We start from the raw sequence: 20,795 nt of genomic DNA, 5'->3' as shown, positions 1-20,795 counted from the left end.
GTAAAGCTTAACTCTTTGTCACTGACACTAAATACAACCTAAAAATAAAACACAGCAAGCAGTAATTCAAACAATACCATTCCTTCAATGGCCAGTTTCTTGGCAGTAGCTGTTAGCACCATGAACATCCAATGACACAAGACAGAGAGAGTTTGAGAGAAAAGGAAAATCTTTCACAGACCAACTGGTACAGAAGGAAAAAAAAGCTTGCAGGTGTTCAAGCCTTTCTTTAAACAGGGCAGTGATATTAAAAGCTAAATACAAGTTGAAATCCCTCTGATTTTAGTCTGGTATGCTAATCATCTGTGAGAAAAGGTAACTGGAGTCTCCAGGACAGTGTTAGTGAGGCCAGGAGATGAGATGTTTGTCTACTACAGGAAAGCAGGAGCTCCAGGTCATTACTGCCTGTGGAACTTGAAGGAAAGCCTTTTTCTCTATTAATATTTACAGTTGTAGTTCTAATTCTAAAGGTTCAGCTTCATCTTTTTAACAGGCTTTCTTGCTCAAGACTGAGAGGTCTGAGAGGGCAGTGACTGATGGTGTGAAATGCTGGGAGCAGGCAGCCAGGAACTCCTGCCCCTGCAAGCGCTGCCTGTTCTGAGTGCAGAAGTTGTTCCACTTCACTCATGCAGTTTTCCTGAGCACATGTAGAGTGCAAGGTGAGATGAAAAACATCAAAGGGTGCCCTGCACAGCCAAAGGAAGCTGAAGATGTAAGGGAACTCATGAGAGACTGCTCATTGCTTGGGGTACACTTACAGGAGAAAGGGTTACCAAATAGACCAACCCAACAGACAATCCCCTTAGCTGTGAGCAATCAGGTGTGGAGAAAATTTTAGTCCTCCCTCCACGTGTCTACTTATAGCTAGTACAGGAGTGAGAATACCAGGAGCTGCTGACCCCTCAATCCAAATCAGTAAAGCTACTCCTATCTTATCTGCAGAATGTGGATGTAGGATCCTGATTTGTTACAGCTGTGTGTTATTTTCTCTGCCACTGAGGCACAGTCTGGATTCATTCCCTGCAGATATTTCCTTTTTTCCTAATGGCAAGTAAAGTGGCACGGGCATGTCCAAAGCTGAAAGGGCAATTCTTACAAAGACTGGAAAAAATCCTGGAATGGATTTTTTCTGATATAGGTTATAAAACTTAAATTGCTTTCTGAGCAGGTTCCAAGAGCATACAGTTGTTAGGGGTATAGTTTGGTATTGAATCCATAGCTCTGAAAAATACAATAATTTCAGAGGGGTGTTGTTACTGGGTAAAAACTTTCTTACATTGTAGAACTCAATATTGAAAAAGTTAAGCTCAGATACCACTCACTTGGGTCCAAGGGCTCAGCTGTTTGCTGCAAACCAGTTAGGTTTCTTTGAAGTGACTGATGTTGCAGTAACTATTTTGCAGGCACTGCCACATTGACTTCCATTATCCAAACACATCCATCATGAGAGGAATCATGTTGCTTGGTCTTAACCATACAAAGGAGAAGCTTAAAAACACTACAAGTTTTACATTATAATGTAATGTAAAAGCGTAATTTTTACAATACAAACATTACAAGAAGCACACTTTCATATAGCTTTCAACAAATCCATGACCTTTAAGAGCCATCCCATACATAGGCACTAAAAGCACACCGTTCAGAAAAAGCCTATTGCATTCTTTAATTGAAAGTAACATCAAAAATGTTTTTCATGTAGATTCCAATTTTTGTTGAAACAAACATAGTACTTAAAAATAGTTCACCAAATCAGTGGGTTTTTTTCAGTGTGTTGTAAATCTAAACTTCGATTGTCCCCCTCTTTAACATCAATAGTAGGTACTCTCAGTGCGTCTATAATACATGTTCTGGGTGTGTTCAGGAATTCTGGCACCAACAATGCTTTCCACGTCAGCCAAACCCACATCTACTCATAAGGTTAGAAAGTCCACACCCGCATACCTATATCTTTGCAAATCAAGCAATGTAACACCTTACACTGCTAGTGCTTTTAGTCATTAAGAGAGGTTTCTAATCCTTTAATAATGCTCCCCTCAAACTGTAATGTAATCTCTTAATCGCTTTAAGAAGCTACTGAATTCCTCTATCATAAGCATCTGTTTGTAGTGACATATGTAACAAATGAAGATGGCGTCTCTTTTCAAGATTGCTGAACTTTTGTGGCACACTAACTGAAGGCAACGAAAACAGAAGGTACTGAAGTTTAGCCAAAAGCACGCTTAGCTCACATTGGCTGTTACAATTGGCTGTTACAATTCTGCTTTACTAATAACTTTGAGGAACTCCAAAGGGTAATGAAACATGAGATACATCACGAACAACATAACTTATTATTCACTTTCCCATTATTTAGGTGTCTGATTCATTTATTTACAGGTTCGGCACTGTAAGGAACAAGAGTTCTGAACGTCGAAGAAGAAAGCATGAATTATTATTACAATGATATGCAGACATATGCGTGACACTTATTTACAGGGAACCAATTTTTCTGCAGGGTTGAAATAGCACGGCACCACAGATTTCAGTGTACATCTGTACTAAAAGCCAAAGGTACACAGTACAACTCACTTTTACCTTTCTATTTTTAAAGTCACTTATGTTGAAGATTATGCACCTACTGCTTGAGAGAACAGCACATGGTGGTCCTGCTGTTTTCTTACAAAATTGTTTATCCAGTTATGTGAGATTAAAAAGACTCAATCTCATCTGTCAGTGGAATCTAACATACTGAGGTTTTTAATCTTATGTTTTTTAAAGGCATTGAAGAGATGCTACAATAAACAACACAGAAGATGAGGGACAAAAACCTTTGTGAATGTGTTTCTATCCCTAATCACGGTTCAGAGAGAGATAAAATCTTTCATATAGCAAATTAAAACAAATTAGTGATATGAAATAGCCTGAGAGAAGGGAATTTATTTTGCAAATTATTGTTAATCAAAGAGCTGGCACATTGTTCTGCCTTGGCCAAAGTACAAACAGCATTACTGGCCCTACCAGAAATGGATAGTGAGTCTCTGCCTTTTTGAAAGTTGAGAAACTTCACTGAAACAAATGAGGGTTTAAAGATAATTAAATTAATGATTTTCTAGTGGAAATTGTGCTAAAGACACCATTCTGTTCAAATGCAAGACTAGTGTTACAATATTATGCTAATTAAGGGATTTAGGTTTTTATGTATTTGAACATAATATACTTTTTTTGCTTGTTTTACAAAGTGTTTTTAGCAGAGCAGTTAATAACTGGATCTATTCTGTATATTTTCTTTTTAATATACAAATACAGATTTATAAGTCAATACTATATTTCTCTCCTACTAAACTGTTGAAAATAAATATTTTCATATATAAATAGACAAATGCATATGTATCTACTCAAAAACAAATGCAAAGCAAGTTTGACAGAAAAGGGTTTCAGCCCTAAAGAAAAACAGCAAAAGGAACCTAACAGAATGAAAAACTAGAAATGTCAAATGTTTCATTGCATCTATCATGAATTAGTAATTTACAAGCACAGAAAAATAAGGGAAAATAAAGTGCATGTATCAAATCTACTATGACTCATAGCAACTCTGTTGTGCTTTCTGCTATTTATAAAGCCTGTTAGTTGTAACTCATAGAATTATAAAATCATAGACTCATAGAATGGTTTGGTTGGGAAGGGACCTTAAATATCATCTAGTTCCAAACCCCCCGTCCCCAACCCCTTGGGCAGGGACACCTTACACTAGACCAGATTGCTGAAAGCCCCATCCATCCTGGGCTTGAACACTTCCAGGGACGGGGCATCCACAGCTTCTCTGTGCAACCTGTTCCACCCTCCTAATATCTAACCTAAACCTACTCTCTTTCAGTTTAGACATTCCCTCTTGTCCTATCACTACATGCTTTTGTAAAAAGTCCCTTCTTATCTGTCTTGTGGGTCACCTTTAGCTACTGGCAGGCTGCTATACGGTCTCCCCAGAGCCTTCTATTTTCCAGGCTGCATAGCCCCAACTCTCTCAACCTGCTCTCACGTGGGAGCTTTTCCAACCCTCTGATAACCTTTGTCACCCTCCTCCAAACTCATTCCAGCAGGCCCCCATCCTTCTTTTGTTGAGGAGCCCAGAGCTGGATGCAACACTTCAGATGGGGTCTCATGAGGGTGAGTAGAGGTGCAGAATTGCCTCCCTCAACCTGCTTTTGATGCAGCCCAGGATACAATGGGCTTTCTGGGCTGCAAGTGCACATCGTCGGCTCATGTCCAGCCTCTCATCCACCAGCACCCAGAAGTCCTTCTCAGGGCTGCTCCCAATCCAGTATGTATTTGTGCTTGGGATCGCTCTGACCCAGGTGCAGGACCTTGCGTGTGGCACTGTTGAACTTCATGAGGTTCTCACTTCATGTCAAGCTAATTCTGTGAGAAATTTGTTCCTTGTAGTTTCTGATATGCAAAAATTGAGCAAGAGCAGCTGCATAACTGTCACAGCCATGGGCCACTGATGAAACTGTGGATAAAGCCGTGCTATTGCAGATACAGTTCCCAGTAACAGTGACAGTTTTGTAGGGTGCCACCTAGACTACAAAATGATCCAAATGCAGAAGAACTTTCAGTATAACACAGCTTTTCAAAACCATAAAATAATACAAACTTCACAAAACACCATGTTTCCAAAGGGTGGAGAAGCATCGTAGCCTGTCAGACCTCGTGTTTCCAGGGAGCAATAACTAAGACACAACTAAGCTCACCAAGTGCTCTTCTTACTTGAGTGCCTCAGTTGCCTCCTTTCAGACCAAGCTGCAGGCTATGGCCCATTGGGATAGCTGGTGGGTTGATTTGCCTGCGGGGTCTACAGCTCTGATCTCTCTGGCAATGCAGCAAAGCAGAATACAATGCTAAAATCACCTTTGTTACCAGTTACCAATGACTATCCAAATGAAGTGATTTAGATCTATAGAGTTTAGAAAGAGCAAGTCTTAGAATAATAAAAAAGTCATCAGACCTTTTTGCTGCTGCCTAAGCCTTCTTGGCCCTGGGGCAGGACAAAGCTGAGCTTTGCCAGGCCTGTGGAGAACAAACCCTGCCACAGCAGCTCCTCTGTTCTGCCCTCTCCCTGCCTTCCACTACAGCCTTTCTGCCAGCATCACTGGGATTTGCAGTGCTGTGAAGGTTTGTGATTGCATTCAAATTTGGAATATGTTTAACTTGCTCACGAAAACAGGAGGAAGACAGCCTTGTTGTAAATGGCCACTAGATCCCATCATTAATAAGGGATCTAGTTCCTACCAGGATATCACCAGTAAAAAACAAGGCTTGCTTGTAATATGAGCAGTGTTGCTACGTCCTCTTGAAAAACAGCTGCCACTCTGGGATGTGGGGGCACTAGATCCACCATTACTAGGATAAATGCTGTGAAAAGTGAGAGTGATGCATGCTGCAAGGGAGAGGGAAGAGGCATTGGTCTCTTTCAGAGACCTGCTTTTCCCTTCCTACCTACAAAGCACCACGTTGCCATCACTGTGATGCTGCTGCCCCTTCTGAGCTCAACAGCATCTCTGCACAGCACCATCTTCTGCAGCGCCAACGTACCCCAAAAGACTAGCAGAGTAATTTTCTTTCTTCATCTCACTAGGCAGCATAGAGGGAAGAGAAGTCAGAAATGGCATCTAAAACATTGCACAGGTGATGATGCTGACCTTCCACTGAGCTGTAGCTATTACATTCTCCCCTTTAAAGATTTTCTTTCAAGAAATTTGTGTAAACAGACTGAGCATTTAATTTCCCACCTGCAATAACTAGAGGCAAAGGCTGATCTTTCAGGAAGGTGACAAGGTTCAGGGTTTTGCCGGGATGAGCGCGCCCAGCAGCGCAGCAGCAAAAGCTCAAATAAGCTCCATTCTCAATTATTTTTTTTCCCTGAAGAAATTAAATCCGGAAATTTACAATAAAGTACATAAGAACAAGAAATGTCATATTTTTATTACTTCCTATTCATATATTTCTCATTCAGAATGCCCCTACTATTTATCAAACTCCACACAGCCATAAACACTTATCTAAAAAGCCTATAATGGTGAAATTAATACTCCTTTGCAAACTTACTTCTCATAGCTGTGTGCTTGAATTAACGTCATAAAGTTTGTGAAATTGAAAACAACACATAAATCATATTTTATCAAATGAAAATTTCTAAAATATATTTTGGACTTGGCTCCCAAGAGGCAACGTCTCTGTTTATATTTAATCTCTGGCTGGGAAAAAGTAATGTTTTGCAAACACATATTAAAACACCTTTTATGCCAAGGAAACAAAGGCAAAGTAATAAGTGAGATGCAAAACCCACAGGTAAGGCCTCATAAGGCATCTCAGAGACAGACACATCGCTTCCACTTTTGTTGGCACATTTCTGTCGGCCCTCTCTTCAGCACATTTAGCAAATGCATGAACTCAATATGAGAAATATTTAACAAGAATAAAGCTCTCAAAAGAAGGCTTTTAGCCTGAAATGATTCTTTCCAAGTGTTAGTCCTTTTAGTACTGAGAGAATACAAATCCATTCCTAAACTTTTTGGTGTGTATACAAACACTTCTGTCTACTTATGTTATGGGGTTTTTTTCCTAATCCACAATCCCTATAGATATGTGCACGTAAAAAGATCTATGCACAAGATCTGGCCTCATATCATGGCTTCACTTTATTTTAAAAAAAAGAAGACGACTGAAGTTAAAATGTCCATGTCAAGACCAAATTTCAGGGGATTTTTTTCTTGGTTTTAAGAAGTCATGGAATATTCCCTACCAGAAGGTGCTACTCTCCTCTCCTTTCTAGCTTTGATAGTATTCACTATTATTGGAAACAATTCCCAATGTTTCCTCCTTATGCTATGGGAATAAACACTCAAAGTTTATGATTTTCATTAAATACGTAATGGTGGTAGTAAATAGACTGAAATAAATATTTGAGCAGCAGATAAATCTGAATCCAGAGTTGAATTTGGTAGAAAACATGTTGCATCCCACTGAAGATCTCTATGTGACCAAATACCTGTAGCATTTTTAGACTCCTAAAATGCCTCCATGGCTAGCTATAAACTCCTTGTGATATATTTTAGTTCATAGAAAAGAAAAGAAAAAAATTAGAAAGTAAGTATAACCGACTTGGCACAGATTTGAAGATTTTCATATGAGAGATTTCAAGTGAGCAGAGAGATAGAACTAATTACATGTTTCAGTGGTGTACAATTTCTTTTTCCTCACACTTCAAACTAGACTGGAGTGATACAAGGCACCAATGGGATATGCTGGAGCACAGGTTTCCCTACACAGAGACAGTACCTGCTTCTTGTCCATCTCCTCTATCAATATAAAGTAACAGAAAGAGATTTGATACAGCTGCTGGTTGGCTACAGCTTAATCCAGAGAGCACCGAGATAAAGCTCAAAGGCTTGAGGAAGCACCAAAAGTCTTAGCAGAGATTAACTCAATCCCTTCACTGAAGTAGAGCATCTACTATTACCTATTTGGTCTCACAGGGAAGAAGCCTAGTTGGCAGAATGATTTCCTGTAGATGTTAGAGCTGAGGCCACTGCCAAGGTTCATGTTATATAACCTGACTCTGCAATGATGGATGCCACAGCTCCTCACACATACAGCCTATCCAGAAAGTTTCCCTTGGTTTTTTTGGTTGTAAAAGATTACATTCTTTCAGAATTTTGTTTGCCATTTTTGTCTGGTTTTTTTGGTGGGGTTTTTTTTTAGGTTTTGTTTGTTCGAAATAATCACAATTTCAGTGTGACAATAAAGTGTTCTGAAGAATATACGTACTAAGGTATCCCAACAGCCCCCTTTGCAATACCACATTTGGTGAAGCTTTCCACAATAACTATTTCTCTGCAAAAGATTCTTTATTTTACCTAACAGAGCCTGATATTGTCCTATTTGTCCATATTGCAACATGTTTGTCCCTGGCCAGAGCTGCACAAGGAAAGGAAATCGACTACACAAATGCTGTCAAGTACATGAATTTTTTACTTTTTGACATAATTTCTAGCAATTTCAGATGTTACAGAGCCTCTTCAGGGAAACTGCTGTAAATTACTAGCTGCAAATGGAAATCTACTGGGAATCACATTAATGTGAATGTTTTACATGAATTATTGTGAGTATATCCAAAAGGACAGCTACCTAATTGATAAAACATCCATAAATAAACAAACAAAACACACAAAAAAAAACAAAGCAAGCAAACAAACAAACAAAAAACAACAACAAAACAAATCTAACAAAACAAAATGGAGATGAAGCTTACAAATACCTGCAGTAATTTAGCCAGCTTCTTATCCACCACTTTTATGGGCATAAATCTGAAGTAAAAGATCTTATTCCACATGTATACAACTTACCAGTTCAGGAAGGATGCTGTCCATGTGCACAATCATTCTTTACCTAAAGCCACAGCTCTTTCACTGGATACTAGACATGGTGTGAGAAAAATGAAAAAAGCAATTACTTCCTGGCTCCTAATAGCAGAACATTCCTTTTTTTTAATCTGCCAGTATTTGTCTCTTATGCCTCCATCTTCAGCTTAGCAGCAATGTAACTTGTTGTGAGATAACATTACACCTTTAAGAAATAATAAATGCAAGTGCATTAAAGCTTTACATCAGCAGTCACAATGCTGATCTATAAGCTGGCATAACCATCTTCCAGAGCAAAACAAGTCCTTTCACAACCGCTTCATTTTGGGCACCACCTTTCCCTCGATTATACATAAGCAGCAAAACAGCTGTCAACTCCTAAACTCATTCAAATGTCTTCTTTAATTAGGTTTTGGTTTACAGCATAACTGTTTCCTAAGCTTAAACTTGAACAGGCAAATAACTGACAATCAACAAATATTAACATGAAAAAAAATTGAAAGATTGCAGGTAGGGTTTGCAGAAGTAATAGGAATTGTGTCAGTAATTAATGAGACAATAATTTTGTCATTGCTTCTACCTTAAGCCACAAAAGGCAAGGTCAGTCCCTGTGAGTAACCTAATCCAGTGGAGCTGAAGTTTGGTAGGAAAGCAAACAAGTCATATAAACACATTACTTAACTGCTTAATTGCTTAGTCAAATCTCAGTCTTTAAGTCCCATGGAAGACAGGAAATTTAGATATAAAACATACTGTATTATTTATTTATAAAAGGAGTACATTTTTACCACAGACTCTCTCTGAAAAAAATATCAAAAGAGGCTCAGTTGGAGTCCCAAAGATCATGTTATTTCTAAAAGCAGACATCTAATCTTGAGTACAACATCAGCAATGGGAAGAAGTATTGCACTTATTAATATTGGGTAAAATTAACAGAGTTTACTAAATTCCAAATCCCACCCAAAGATCTGAAATCATTATTTTCTTCAGAAATGTTTGTTAGTTAAATAGCTGAAGAATTAAGTTTTGTAGTCAGCAAAAATAGAAGTTATGTGCAGAAAAAATGCTGGATCCTTGTACCTGTGAAAATAATATGGTTTAGCTAATATAATTATAGATTAATTGGGGGAAAAAAGGAGTATTTCAGCATTATTAGAGTCTCAAAAAGCTTTTAACATGCTTTTTGTGGTTTTTAAAATAATCTTCATCTTTGCAAACCATTTCGATATTCAACCACACTTTAGCTCTGAAATTCAGCAATAGAAGTTCACAGGCAAGAAAAATGCCATGTCTTTGTGAAATCCTTTTCATTTTCTTCTGAGACAGTGTTTCTCCTCTTCTTTCACTTGCAGCTCCCAAAAGCTTGGCAGGATAAGAACTTCATAACTAAATACCAATGAGCAGCAACAGTGAGGCTGAAGCTCCCTGTCAGCAGACCAATGGCACAGGCCCACTATCCATCAACACAAGTTGGCATCTCCCTGCGCTTGAGATGTGGGTGAACAAGGGAGATGAAAGGATAGAAGGCAACCTGGGCTCCTTCACAACCAGATCTCAGTTCCAGCTTGCCTCCCACAATAGTCTTCTTCGCTGCAGATCCCACTCTCTACACAACTGTGCTACACTGCTGAAGGTTCAAACACTATTAACTATGCCCCGTAGGTAGGATACAACAGTTTGGTTTCTACAATTTCCAGTAAAAACCCTATGAAATAAAATAAGGATTAAAACCTTAATGGTTTAAAAATACACACTAAAAATTGGCAGGAAATGCCAATTTTTAAGATCACGCAAGAAAAAAGAACTCTACATGTGTATGTGCATCGTGCTACTACAACTGCACAGTCACCTTTTCTCCAGAGAGGCCTGATCTTAGTAATGAGGACAAATGTATAAGGACATGGAATAATAACCACTCATGCAACAGAAACCTGGAACTTGACAGTCACTTAGTTCCTTTGATTTGTAGTCTGAATACCACGTATGGGCTTCCTTGTATAAACAGATTTTAAATACTAACTCCAGAAAAAAATTGCTGAAGTACAATATATTACTGCATTGCTATATCTTTTTATCCATTAATACTATAAACTTGTTTATAAAAAAGATTACAAATTTAAACTGAACAGGAAATATGAAAGCCACCTTTTTTCCAACTAAAACACACACACATACATTATAAATCAAAGTGTATATTAGTAAGAAGTTCAAAATTTGAAGTTTTCTGCTTCTTTTAAAAAGTTCTGATGAGTAGAGAATTGCATTTGGCAGAGTTGATGTCCTTTCAAACAGTTGCTCACAATCTCGCTGTATGCTGCATGCTTTCACACGACGATGCCACTCGGAAATGGGACAATCTTTTAACACTGAAGCTGAGGAATTTTTTTCATTTCACACCATTTTGCACCAACATCCTAGGAACACTTATCAATGTATATCAATAAACTGTTAAATATGTATGAAAGAGTATAAGCAAAATATAAGCAAAAACCAGTTAATGCCAGGTACTTGTCTCTGTTGTGAGATATCTGTCATAATTTTCTGCTCAGATTCAGAAGCCATGCATGTGCGCAGTGAGAAACACTAAACCAAAATTAGAATCTTATCCTCAAATATCCTATCAACTAATTCTGACATAATAAAAGCAAATGCAGACAAAAGAAACATTCGGATTCAGGTGGTTTTGTATATGTACAAGGAGTACTGAAATACACCTGTATTTATAAGTGACATTAATGTAACAGATTTATCTTGCACACATGTAATGTACCAGTCAAATATAACAGGACAGATAAAAACCAGTAGCTGGCATTAGACAACTTTTATGTGTCCTAAGAAAGTTACTAAACACAAAGTGTCATCCATGGAACCTTATGAAGAGCAAACTATTGATTGAGACAGAAAACAATACTTACACAGATCTTCCCTTCCCCACTTGCCCATCGCCCTTATTTTGGGATGCATTCATTGTAAACCAATTCTGTTCTTGCAAACCTTGCTTTATGTAACAGAGTTTGTTCAACACACATGAAAATTCTAACATATTCATTGTACATTGAGTGACAGAATGGCATAGTCTTGGCAATCTAAGAAACTCCTGAAATGAAGCGACCAACATGTCAACTAATTCGCAATTGTGTTATAAAATACAAGCAAAGATGGCATCGTGAAGCTTATGCTCCCCCAGACTCAAGTTCACATTTGCCCAGTTCAGAATTAAAGCATTTTCTACCTGATTTGTAGAACCACACACATGCATATTGAAAATGCAGCTCTTCTTCTCATTTATTGTCAATAATAAAGAGTCTGTTGACCAAAGTCCCCAGACAGGTCCAAGGATTAGCTGGGTTATGCAAGTGATTAGCCAAGGTTAAAATAATCAGGCACTGAAATTATGAGCAAGGACAATATTTGTCCTTTCCTTGTTACTCGAATTGTTGAACAGAGGACAGTAAGGGAAAACTTTCCTCTACCTCTGCTTTTGCTAGTGGCAAGCAACTGTGTTACAAGCAGTTTTGTAAAGTTTTGCCCATATTAGAATCACTGCTTCTATAAAACTACTCCATGACACTGCCTCTACTCCTGTTCAAGCAAGACACCATTAGCTTGCATCTGAACTCAGTGCCTCAGCTGAACTTTAAACACCACAGCTATAAAAAAAACACTCACTTTCCATGTGCCTGAAACATCTAAAATGCCATTTTTGTAGTTTCCTTTTAGACACAGTATGTAATGCAAGCTGCAAAAACAAGTGCCTTGCTACATGCTTCAGCAATACACCCTCAATATCTTTGCAAACTAGTTCAACAAGCAACCCAGTTTTTTCAAATTCCTTAAAGTTATCTGCATGCCCCTGTGACTCATCCAGAAGCATCAAAATTGCTGAGGAACCCTGTGGGAACTCATCCCAGGGTCCTGCACTGTTTGTTTTGAACGCTACTTCTTTATTTGTGCTATTTTAATATCAATTTTATGACACGCAGTGAACGCTATGCAGTATCAATCCTTCTTTGCTTTGCCTACTATTTCTAAGGTTTGTGCAGCAAAACACAAAATTTGTAATCACAATTTACGATACAGCTGGGAATTTTAAACTGCGTAAAATAAATGTGTTTTTTTAAAAAAGTTTGGGATACTCACAACTTTGAATGAATTAATCTTATCCAACCCAAATCCCAAGCAGTTTGGATATAAAGTTTTTAATCAGTCAAACACATTACTGATATTTAGTGATGCTGTATTAATATTTTCGTGCTTAGAATCACCTGAGCAGCCATTTTTCTCACCTGAGTAGCCACCTCTATTCCTCACAAACACATTCATGTCTGCACTTTTGCCTTGCCCTCACCTCAAAACAGCTTTCCAAAGATTCAGTAGTTAAGCAGTAGTGGACTAGAAGGACTCGCTTTTTTCCACCACTATTTACACTTTAAAGTACGACTGTATGTGTGAATAAAATAGAGATAAATATAGTCGGTATTTACCAATATTTTGAAATAACATAGTATTTAAATCTACTCTTTGTGCCACATAAACCATATATATACACAATCAATCCTGCAGCTCTTTTATCACCTATGCTCAATTAAGACTGATGCATTTTAGCTATTTAGTTACTTTTTAACCCTATTTTTAACCCAGTACCCTCCTGTTGTTTAAGGATGGGGCCTTCTAATATTGTAAGATCAGGGACTGATTTATAAGCACACGCATGCACGCACACACACACAGAGTACTGTTTAACAACTTGCAAGACATTTCCATCTTGTAAGGGGAGTAAAAAGCTGGATTTCCTTGTGATGTCACCCCTATTCAAGTAACAAGAGGGTGCCAAGGTATGACTGGTGACAGGACAAATCTCAAGCAAGTTTGGGATCAGTGCAGAAAGGAGATTCCCAAATACCAATGTCCAAGCCCAAGTGTGCACGGTCCAGCTCCTAACAACCACTGCTATTACCAGCTCAGGCACTATGCTTGAGAACTCTTCTAAGGCATATTAAGATGCAAAAGTGTTTCTCATCGGCAAACACATAAACTAAGATCTCTTACAAAAACAAAATAATTAGAGATGTTCAATTGTCTATAAATGCTTGCTCTTTTTTCACATATTGACAGACACCAGAGTTACCAGTGGTTCACATTTGTAAAGTACTATGCTCCTTCTTCCCATCTTTTAATAGGGGAAACTAAGGCAGAGAAACTAAATAAAAGGTCCTATGAACCCACCCACAATTCTTCACCACACCAGGAACACAGAAGGCAGAAAAAAAGAGCACAAGTAAAATTATATTCTTTATTCATTCCATTTTAGCTGTGAATATTCCTATTATACAAATACAGTATAAATTCCAAAATCACAATATATTACAAAATAAAAAAGTACAAACTGCGTTACTTAATAAATATACCTAACAAGTTAATCAGAAAGAGACAGAATTCAGATTGGAAACATTTAAATGTTTGACCCAGCAAACCATACAAACCTCAATTTAAATACTTTTTTTCTTTAAAACCATACTGTAGAATACCACTCTTGATTTCTTGATTAGAAAATAACATCAAGTGAATAAAATGTTGTGATCAGATAATGATTTGTTGGAGCAATACCAGTGCCAAAAAAGAAGCAGGGCTTATACAAAAGACACCATAACCCCAGAAAAACAAGAACACAAACACTGAGGTGCAGCCAAGGCAATTACTGCCAAAGCAGGAGACTATTATCTAGTCACAACATTCTATTGCAAATTAACGTTCTGTTATTAAAGATAAATAATATAAATGGAGCAGAGGGTGAGCCAACCAGGCAACAAGAGGTCAGTTTACTCAAAACAGTAATTAAATACAGAAGAGTCAATTGCTCCCTGTACTGTTCACGTGTAGCTGCATTCCAACTGGCTCAAGGGACCTGTTCTGTGCTCCAGGCAGAGAAAGCAACTGTTCCTAAAAGCAGTCTGTTCTTACTTTGCTGCACTTTTACAAAAGCCATTGGTTTAATTTTGCAAGAAAATACTCACAATATTTTCATCAATGGGGGGGGGTCAGTTTTACATCAACTTCATCTGGTAAAAATATAAGGTTTATGGGTAAAAAACACAGCAAAAATAGCTGTTACATCATAAGCCTTATTTACAAAAACTGTTTACAAATGTTTTTGGCTGTACAGCTGAAAGCCAGATACTAATGTAAGATGTAGAAGATGGAGGTAACAGTTTAAAAATAGTGTGCAAAAAATACATTCTTATAGAAAATAGACAGTGGGGAGGGGAGACACAAACATACAGAGAAATCTGCTTGCAAATAATCTGAGGCTAAGTTTTTACAACAGAATATTACAAATACATTTGTATTTATCCCCCACAATCTACAGTCCTTCCCAGTCTGGGGTGCTGCTGCTTCATTAAGGATTAAGGCATCACCATCACAGCCAGCACGCCTTCTCTCTGTCTCAGTCCCTGCAGCAAAGCTCCCAGCCCGTGGCCCAGGTGGTCTCATGAGCAGGCATTCTGCTCAATGTACATCTTGGACAAGGACACTGCCATGGACTTGGCCAGCTCTTCATCCCGCCTGCGCTGTACCTGAGTCTGTCTGCACCACGCCTCGTACTCTGGGTTGGGGCACATGCGGTCCAGCACAGCATCGTAGTGCCCATTGCTAAGCCAGCTCAGCCAGATACTGGGCCGTGTCGGGTCCTCGGGCCCCAGGTAGTGAACCATGGTGGAAACGGTGGGGCTCTCGGGCCGACCGCCCGTGGTGAGGTGGATGTTCACGTTCAGCATCTGCCCCATGGCCAGCAGCTCCGGGTAGCCGGCCCAGGCCCCATCCTGGGCGGCGGCGATGAGGAACTCACCCACGTCGCCCTCGATGATAGGATTGAAGTGGTCCAGGTGGTCGGCGATGTAGTGGACAGTCTGCTCGCGGAGCTCGCCGTGCAGCCGCTGGTCCCCGTACACCGCCTTGCAGACGGCACGGTACAGGCAGTTCCCGTCGGGGATGATGTGGAAGCGGAACCGGCCCTTCTGCCGCAGGTACTTGTCCTGCTTCTCCACCTCGGCCAGGTACAGCGCCAGCTTCTCGCTGCGCTCCGCTTTGCCGCCGGGCCCTCGCCGCACCTCGGGACCCGCCACCTCCTCCTCCTGCTCTCCGGGCGCGGGCCCGGGGAGCTGCGCGGGGCCGGCGCTGCGCTCGGCGGGGCCGCACCCGGGGGCCAGCCCGGGCTGGGCGCCGGCGGCCGCCGCCTGCAGCGCCTGGCAGTGCTCGCTGAGCCGCAGGCTGCGGTTGCTGGGCTCCTCGGCCGCGGGCTCGCCGTCGGCCCCGGCCTGCCGCACGCTCTCCAAGATGCCCTCCAGCCAGGCGCGGCTGCGGGGCGAGCCCGGCACCAGCTCGGCGGCGGCCTCGGCGCGCTGCACGATCCGGATGGGCACGATCCGCTCCAACGGCCGCCGACGGCTCACGGTGACCTGCGTGCAGGAGCTGAACTGCGGGCCGCCCGCCGGCCGCCCGGCCGGGCCCGCCGCGGGGCCGCTCGGCATCACCTCCAGGCAGGACGAGAAGGCGGGCATGGCGGCGGCGCTGCTGCCTCCCCCCGCGGGAATGAAGCTGTCCTTGGCGGGGCTCTCGGCGGCCGCGCTGGGGCCCGCGGCGTCGGCGGCTCCCGGTGCCTCCGCGGGGGAGGGTCCCGGCGACAAGGAGACCTTGAAGACGGCGGCGGAGCTCGGCGAGGCCGCGGTGGCTGCGGCGGTGGCGCCCGCCGGGTAGTGGGTGATCACGGAGCTGTAGAGCTGCATCCTCGGCTCCCCGCGGGCGGCGCTTTATAGGCGGCGCCGTCGGAGCCGGGGCGGGGAGCGGCGGCGGGGGCCGCGCTGGGGCTGCCGAGGAGGATGAACCGCCAGGGTAAAAATAAACAAGGGCATCACCGCCCGCCCCGCCCCGGCCGGGCCCCGCGGCCGCGGCAATTTCAACTGCGCCACCGGCGCGGCCCCCCCGCGGGCCCGGCCCTTCTGGAAGCTGCGGGAGCGCGGCGGGGGGGCGGGGCCGCGCGCGTGACCTCACGGGGCCCCGCCCCCCGCACCAGCCGGCGCGCGCGCGCTGTCACGGCCCGGGATCCGCGCCCGGGCCGCGATCGGGATCGGGATCGGGATCGGGATCATCGCGGCCGGTCTTTAGTGTTCCGACAGCTGCTGGCACACGCTGCTGCCCGTCCGCCTGCAGCCCGGCTCTGGAAAATGCGGTGCGGGCGTATAAAAAGTGTGATATAAACCACGGCGTAACGACAGGAGAGACCTGGTCTAAAATACGGGTCTCACCAAGATCGTTGATACTTGGTTTATTAGTGCCTGCAGTGTCCTAAAATTAAGCCATGTCTTTTAGCCTCGACTGTGGTGTAAATAAAGTCATATCTAAGTCTTTGTCCGTGGAGGATGACGTGATCCACGCACACTGGATTTGATTACTTTCTGACATGCTGACCAAGAAACACCAGTTTTACACCATGATCAGATGCTAACAGAGACATTCATTCCTAACAAAAGAGGAAAAGAAGGTACTGACATATGCCATTTCGAAGTGATTTAAAAAAAAAATATTCTGGATTCCATCCTACAGTCTCAAATATCTTCAGAAAAGTATTAGTGATCCAACTGTAGATTGTAGAACTTAAAAAAAAAAAACAGAAAACCTTCTATTCGTATATTCTGAAACATTTCTTTTCCCATTCCACTTACATTAGTAAATTATAGTATATATTTAATTAAATATATATAGTATATATTTAATTAAATATATCCATAATACATATAATTAAAAATATAGAACTATGAGGATCACTTGCAACAGACTGCAATGTCAAAAATAATTTTTTCTTTGGAGCTTTGGTTGTGTTTTGGATCCATTTTCAGGGATCTATTTCCTGTCTTCAGTCTCTGCAGTTGATTCCAGGGTCACCAGCAACACGATATGGAATTCTCTTTACACAGAAAACATATTCTGAGCTGCTCAACTAACTTGCATGTTGAAGAAAAAATGCTGAAATCCTTCATGCAAAAAAATTTGGATATTTATGGGAACAGTTTTCACATCCATCTTACTTTTTTATTCTGGATAAAACACAGCAGTTAATTCCATGCATTATTGGGAACCTTTTAATAAAAATGTACAGACTCAATATACATCAAAATTTTTTGCCTTCGAAGATGAAATGTAAGAGGTGTATCAGATCTGAGTCAAAGCCCAAATGTCCTGACTTACCTGCCACAGCCAGCCAGAAAGTTGATATCTTTAGAACAAACGGTGATGGGCCTTATCCCAGGAGCATTTCTGGCAGCCTGTTACAGGGGGATAAGATATTACAACTGCTCTGAAATTACAGAATGACTCTTGTATTTCAGAATGTTCAGAACTCTGTTTTAAATATAGCTTGTGAGCCTAGTTAGTGAGTCTTTATTTCTGGACTAATCATTACTTAGAGAGGAAAATATATTGATTAAATAACGGTAAACTGAAATCTTCCCTCCTTGAAATGAGGGCTTGGAGCAAAGGAAAGAGTCCTGTCCTGTCTAGTTTTATATCTTAGTCGAAAATGTCTATTCCCAAGTTAGCATATTCTAGTATATTGATACAAGATTTAATGTAAAACAACTGGAAATTACCCCTTCTTAGGGGTTTTAACAGTAGCTCTTCCTTGTGGGTTTGGTCGCTTATAAAGATGTAAATTACTAATGCTCACCAGTTCTTCTGGTGTTTTTTTTTTCTTTTAGTTAGGAAAAAGTACCTATAGTTTTACTTAGTGAATTGTGTTGTCTGCTAGTAAATGCCAGAGCTGAATACAGGATGGTTTAAAGGTTTAAAGGTTTAAAGTCTTCATTAGTCTGGTAACAGAGAGAGGGGAAGAGAGAGAGGCAGCTCTTTCTGTTAGAGAACAGTAAATGGATGCAGCAGAATAAGAGCACTTCTGTCAGGACTGAGTGCTGCATTTTGAATACTCAGTACTGCAATTTTCTTTCTTCTAGGATATTACAGAAACTCCCACTAATGACTGTTCTGCCTCTCCAAAACCATAGGTTATTTGGGACAGTGGTACATTAACGGATGGGCAGCTGTTTAATTCTGATTGTTCATTACAATGAGGTACAACGCTTGTGGAGCTTCATTTGAGGAAAGCAACAGATTTTTGTATGCCTAAATTACCATTGTGTTAGTATTCTGATGCTCTACTATAACATATTCTGGACAAAAACCCTTGTTTATCTCTGAACAAAAATCCAAGGAATACCCTGAAATACATGCTAAATATGACAGCAGTTTTTCATAATCATAGCAAATACATTGCTCTTTTTTTTCTTTTCATTTATAAGCAGATATAATGTCTTCCCTATTTTTCAGTTAAAACGCATATAATAAGCTATCCAATAAGATTAAAGTACAATCAAAATCTGTCACTAGGTAACTGAGAGACAAAACAAACACTGTAACCACTGTCTTGGTGTTAATAGTATACTACTTTTGATATATTCATTAACTCCCATGTGAAGTAAATGGAAAGAGAAGCTCACCTTGGTGTGTTTTACCTGTGTTGTTATTAAACACTGACAGTGTAATGCAACCAGCATTTTTCATACCTGAGCACTCAAGAGTTAGTCACACATGCTTGGCCTGAGGGGAATCCAGTTTCTCTGGATAACCAAGGACAAAAATCCCATTGAACCACTGCCACACAAGCATCTCATGGCTAGCTTTCAACTCTCATACTAGGAGTTACCAGGAATCAGCACTTCCTAAAAGGTCATTTTCTTGAATATCTGACATCTGGTTTTAACAGTAACATCCTAAACCATGGTCTACTCCAGAGATTAATCACAGAATGGCCTGGGTTGGAAAGGACCTTAAAAATCATCTAGTTCCAACCCCCCTGCAATGGGCAAGGTCACCTTCCACTAGACCAGGTTGCTCAAAACTCCATCCAACCTGGCCTTGAACACTTCCATGTATGGGGGCATCCACCACCACCAGATGTAGGACCTGGAATGATCGAGTACAATTCTGGTGAAATAGAAATTTCAAGGAAATATTTGAATGTCTTTAATGCAATGATATATGTAAAAGGGTCTTCCTTTCACTATCTGGATACAGGTCTTTAACATTTCTCTGAGCTGCATACAGAACTGCTGTTAATTCCAGGGAAGAACTAAATTTTGCTTTATTGTGGCCTGGCTAAAACACAACATGCACATTGATTGCTTCCAGAATATTCCCAATTTCCAACTTCTGTCATTTTTGCCTGCATGTTGTGGCCTCACATGTACTAGAGGAAAGCAGGGAGAACACAGTATGGGTATGGCTTTCACTGTTTTCCACAGAGTAATATTCCTGAGCTTCTGGTTTACTCATTAAGGGTAATGCACAGTCCTTTGCTATGACAGAATAGTCCTCAAAACAATCGCTGTAGTAATAAAGCATAAACATCTCCCGTGGTTAAAGTTTCTCTTGACATGACTGTTATCACTGGTTACCCTGCACATTCCAGGGATTGTTTAAATTGTTTAGAAGGCAAACCACGATCACAAAAACAGCTGTTGAACAACACTGGTATTCACTGACGTAAAACAAGATGCATGAGAGTGGAACTACTTTTAACTTTACTATGTAGTAGATACATGATTGACATAGAAGAAATAAATTAATTACATCACCAGGAACATTTGTTAGTGAAGAAGGGAGGAGAAGTTAGCTTAAATGATATATTGAATGACACTGAATAAGCGTTTCCACTGTTTCCACTGCCTTTTTTTTTTTTTTATGCTGGCATAACAGCCCTTCAGCCAAAGATATTTTTGGCTGAGGTATTTAATGAATTAATAACTTTTTGTACATAACTGGAAAATGAAATGTTGAATTTATACTAATAATCTGAAGTGGTATATACCAAGGAAAAATTTGGAAATTACTAGAAAATAGAAAAATATATCAAGGATCTTCCATTACAGGGAAGAAATGCATGCACACTGGAACTAGAAAGAACTTACTGATAAAACATCAGTTTTATCCTCTGTTGCCTGCAGGTGATCCTATCATGTCATTCCTTTCATAAAATTACCAAAGGAACTTATTCAGAATATACTTAGTGAATCCGTAAAGCTGCCATGAGCCAACAGCACTTCCAAAAGAACCAATTCTGCTCTTGCTCACTCCCAGTCTCTTTTTTATTTTCCTGATGCCAGCTACTTTGTGATGGCTTAAATGTTATTAATTAGACTACCTAATTCATTTCACCCTAAATATGCCACTAACATAAAAAGGAGGGAAAGTGTATCCACACTTACACTGAGGTGTGAATATGCTGAATAAAACAAGGGCTGTCTCTCCGAGAGCTTTGCCTCGCTATTTCTTGTTCAGCTTCTGCTATAT

General features: G+C 40.7%; 1 protein-coding gene across 1 annotated transcript; it reads right to left on the bottom strand.

Moving 5' to 3' along the window:
- Positions 1–13,675: 13,675 nt before the first annotated feature.
- Positions 13,676–16,337, bottom strand: OTUD1 (OTU deubiquitinase 1). The gene has a single exon (XM_017817272.1). It carries the CDS (start codon positions 16,178–16,180, stop codon positions 14,885–14,887), a length of 1,296 nt encoding a protein of 431 aa, XP_017672761.1. The 5' UTR covers positions 16,181–16,337; the 3' UTR covers positions 13,676–14,884.
- Positions 16,338–20,795: the final 4,458 nt, after the last annotated feature.

The sequence above is a fragment of the Lepidothrix coronata genome, unplaced genomic scaffold, assembly GCF_001604755.1.
Source record: "Lepidothrix coronata isolate B3197 unplaced genomic scaffold, Lepidothrix_coronata-1.0 Scaffold59, whole genome shotgun sequence".
Lineage (NCBI taxonomy): Eukaryota > Metazoa > Chordata > Aves > Passeriformes > Pipridae > Lepidothrix > Lepidothrix coronata.
Note: the sequence above shows the minus strand (reverse complement) of the source record. Positions and strands in the feature narration are given on the sequence as shown.

Excerpts from the sequence above, each read along its gene's own strand:
- OTUD1 (XM_017817272.1), bottom strand. The coding sequence starts at position 16,180 with ATGCAGCTCTACAGCTCCGTGATCACCCACTACCCGGCGGGCGCCACC.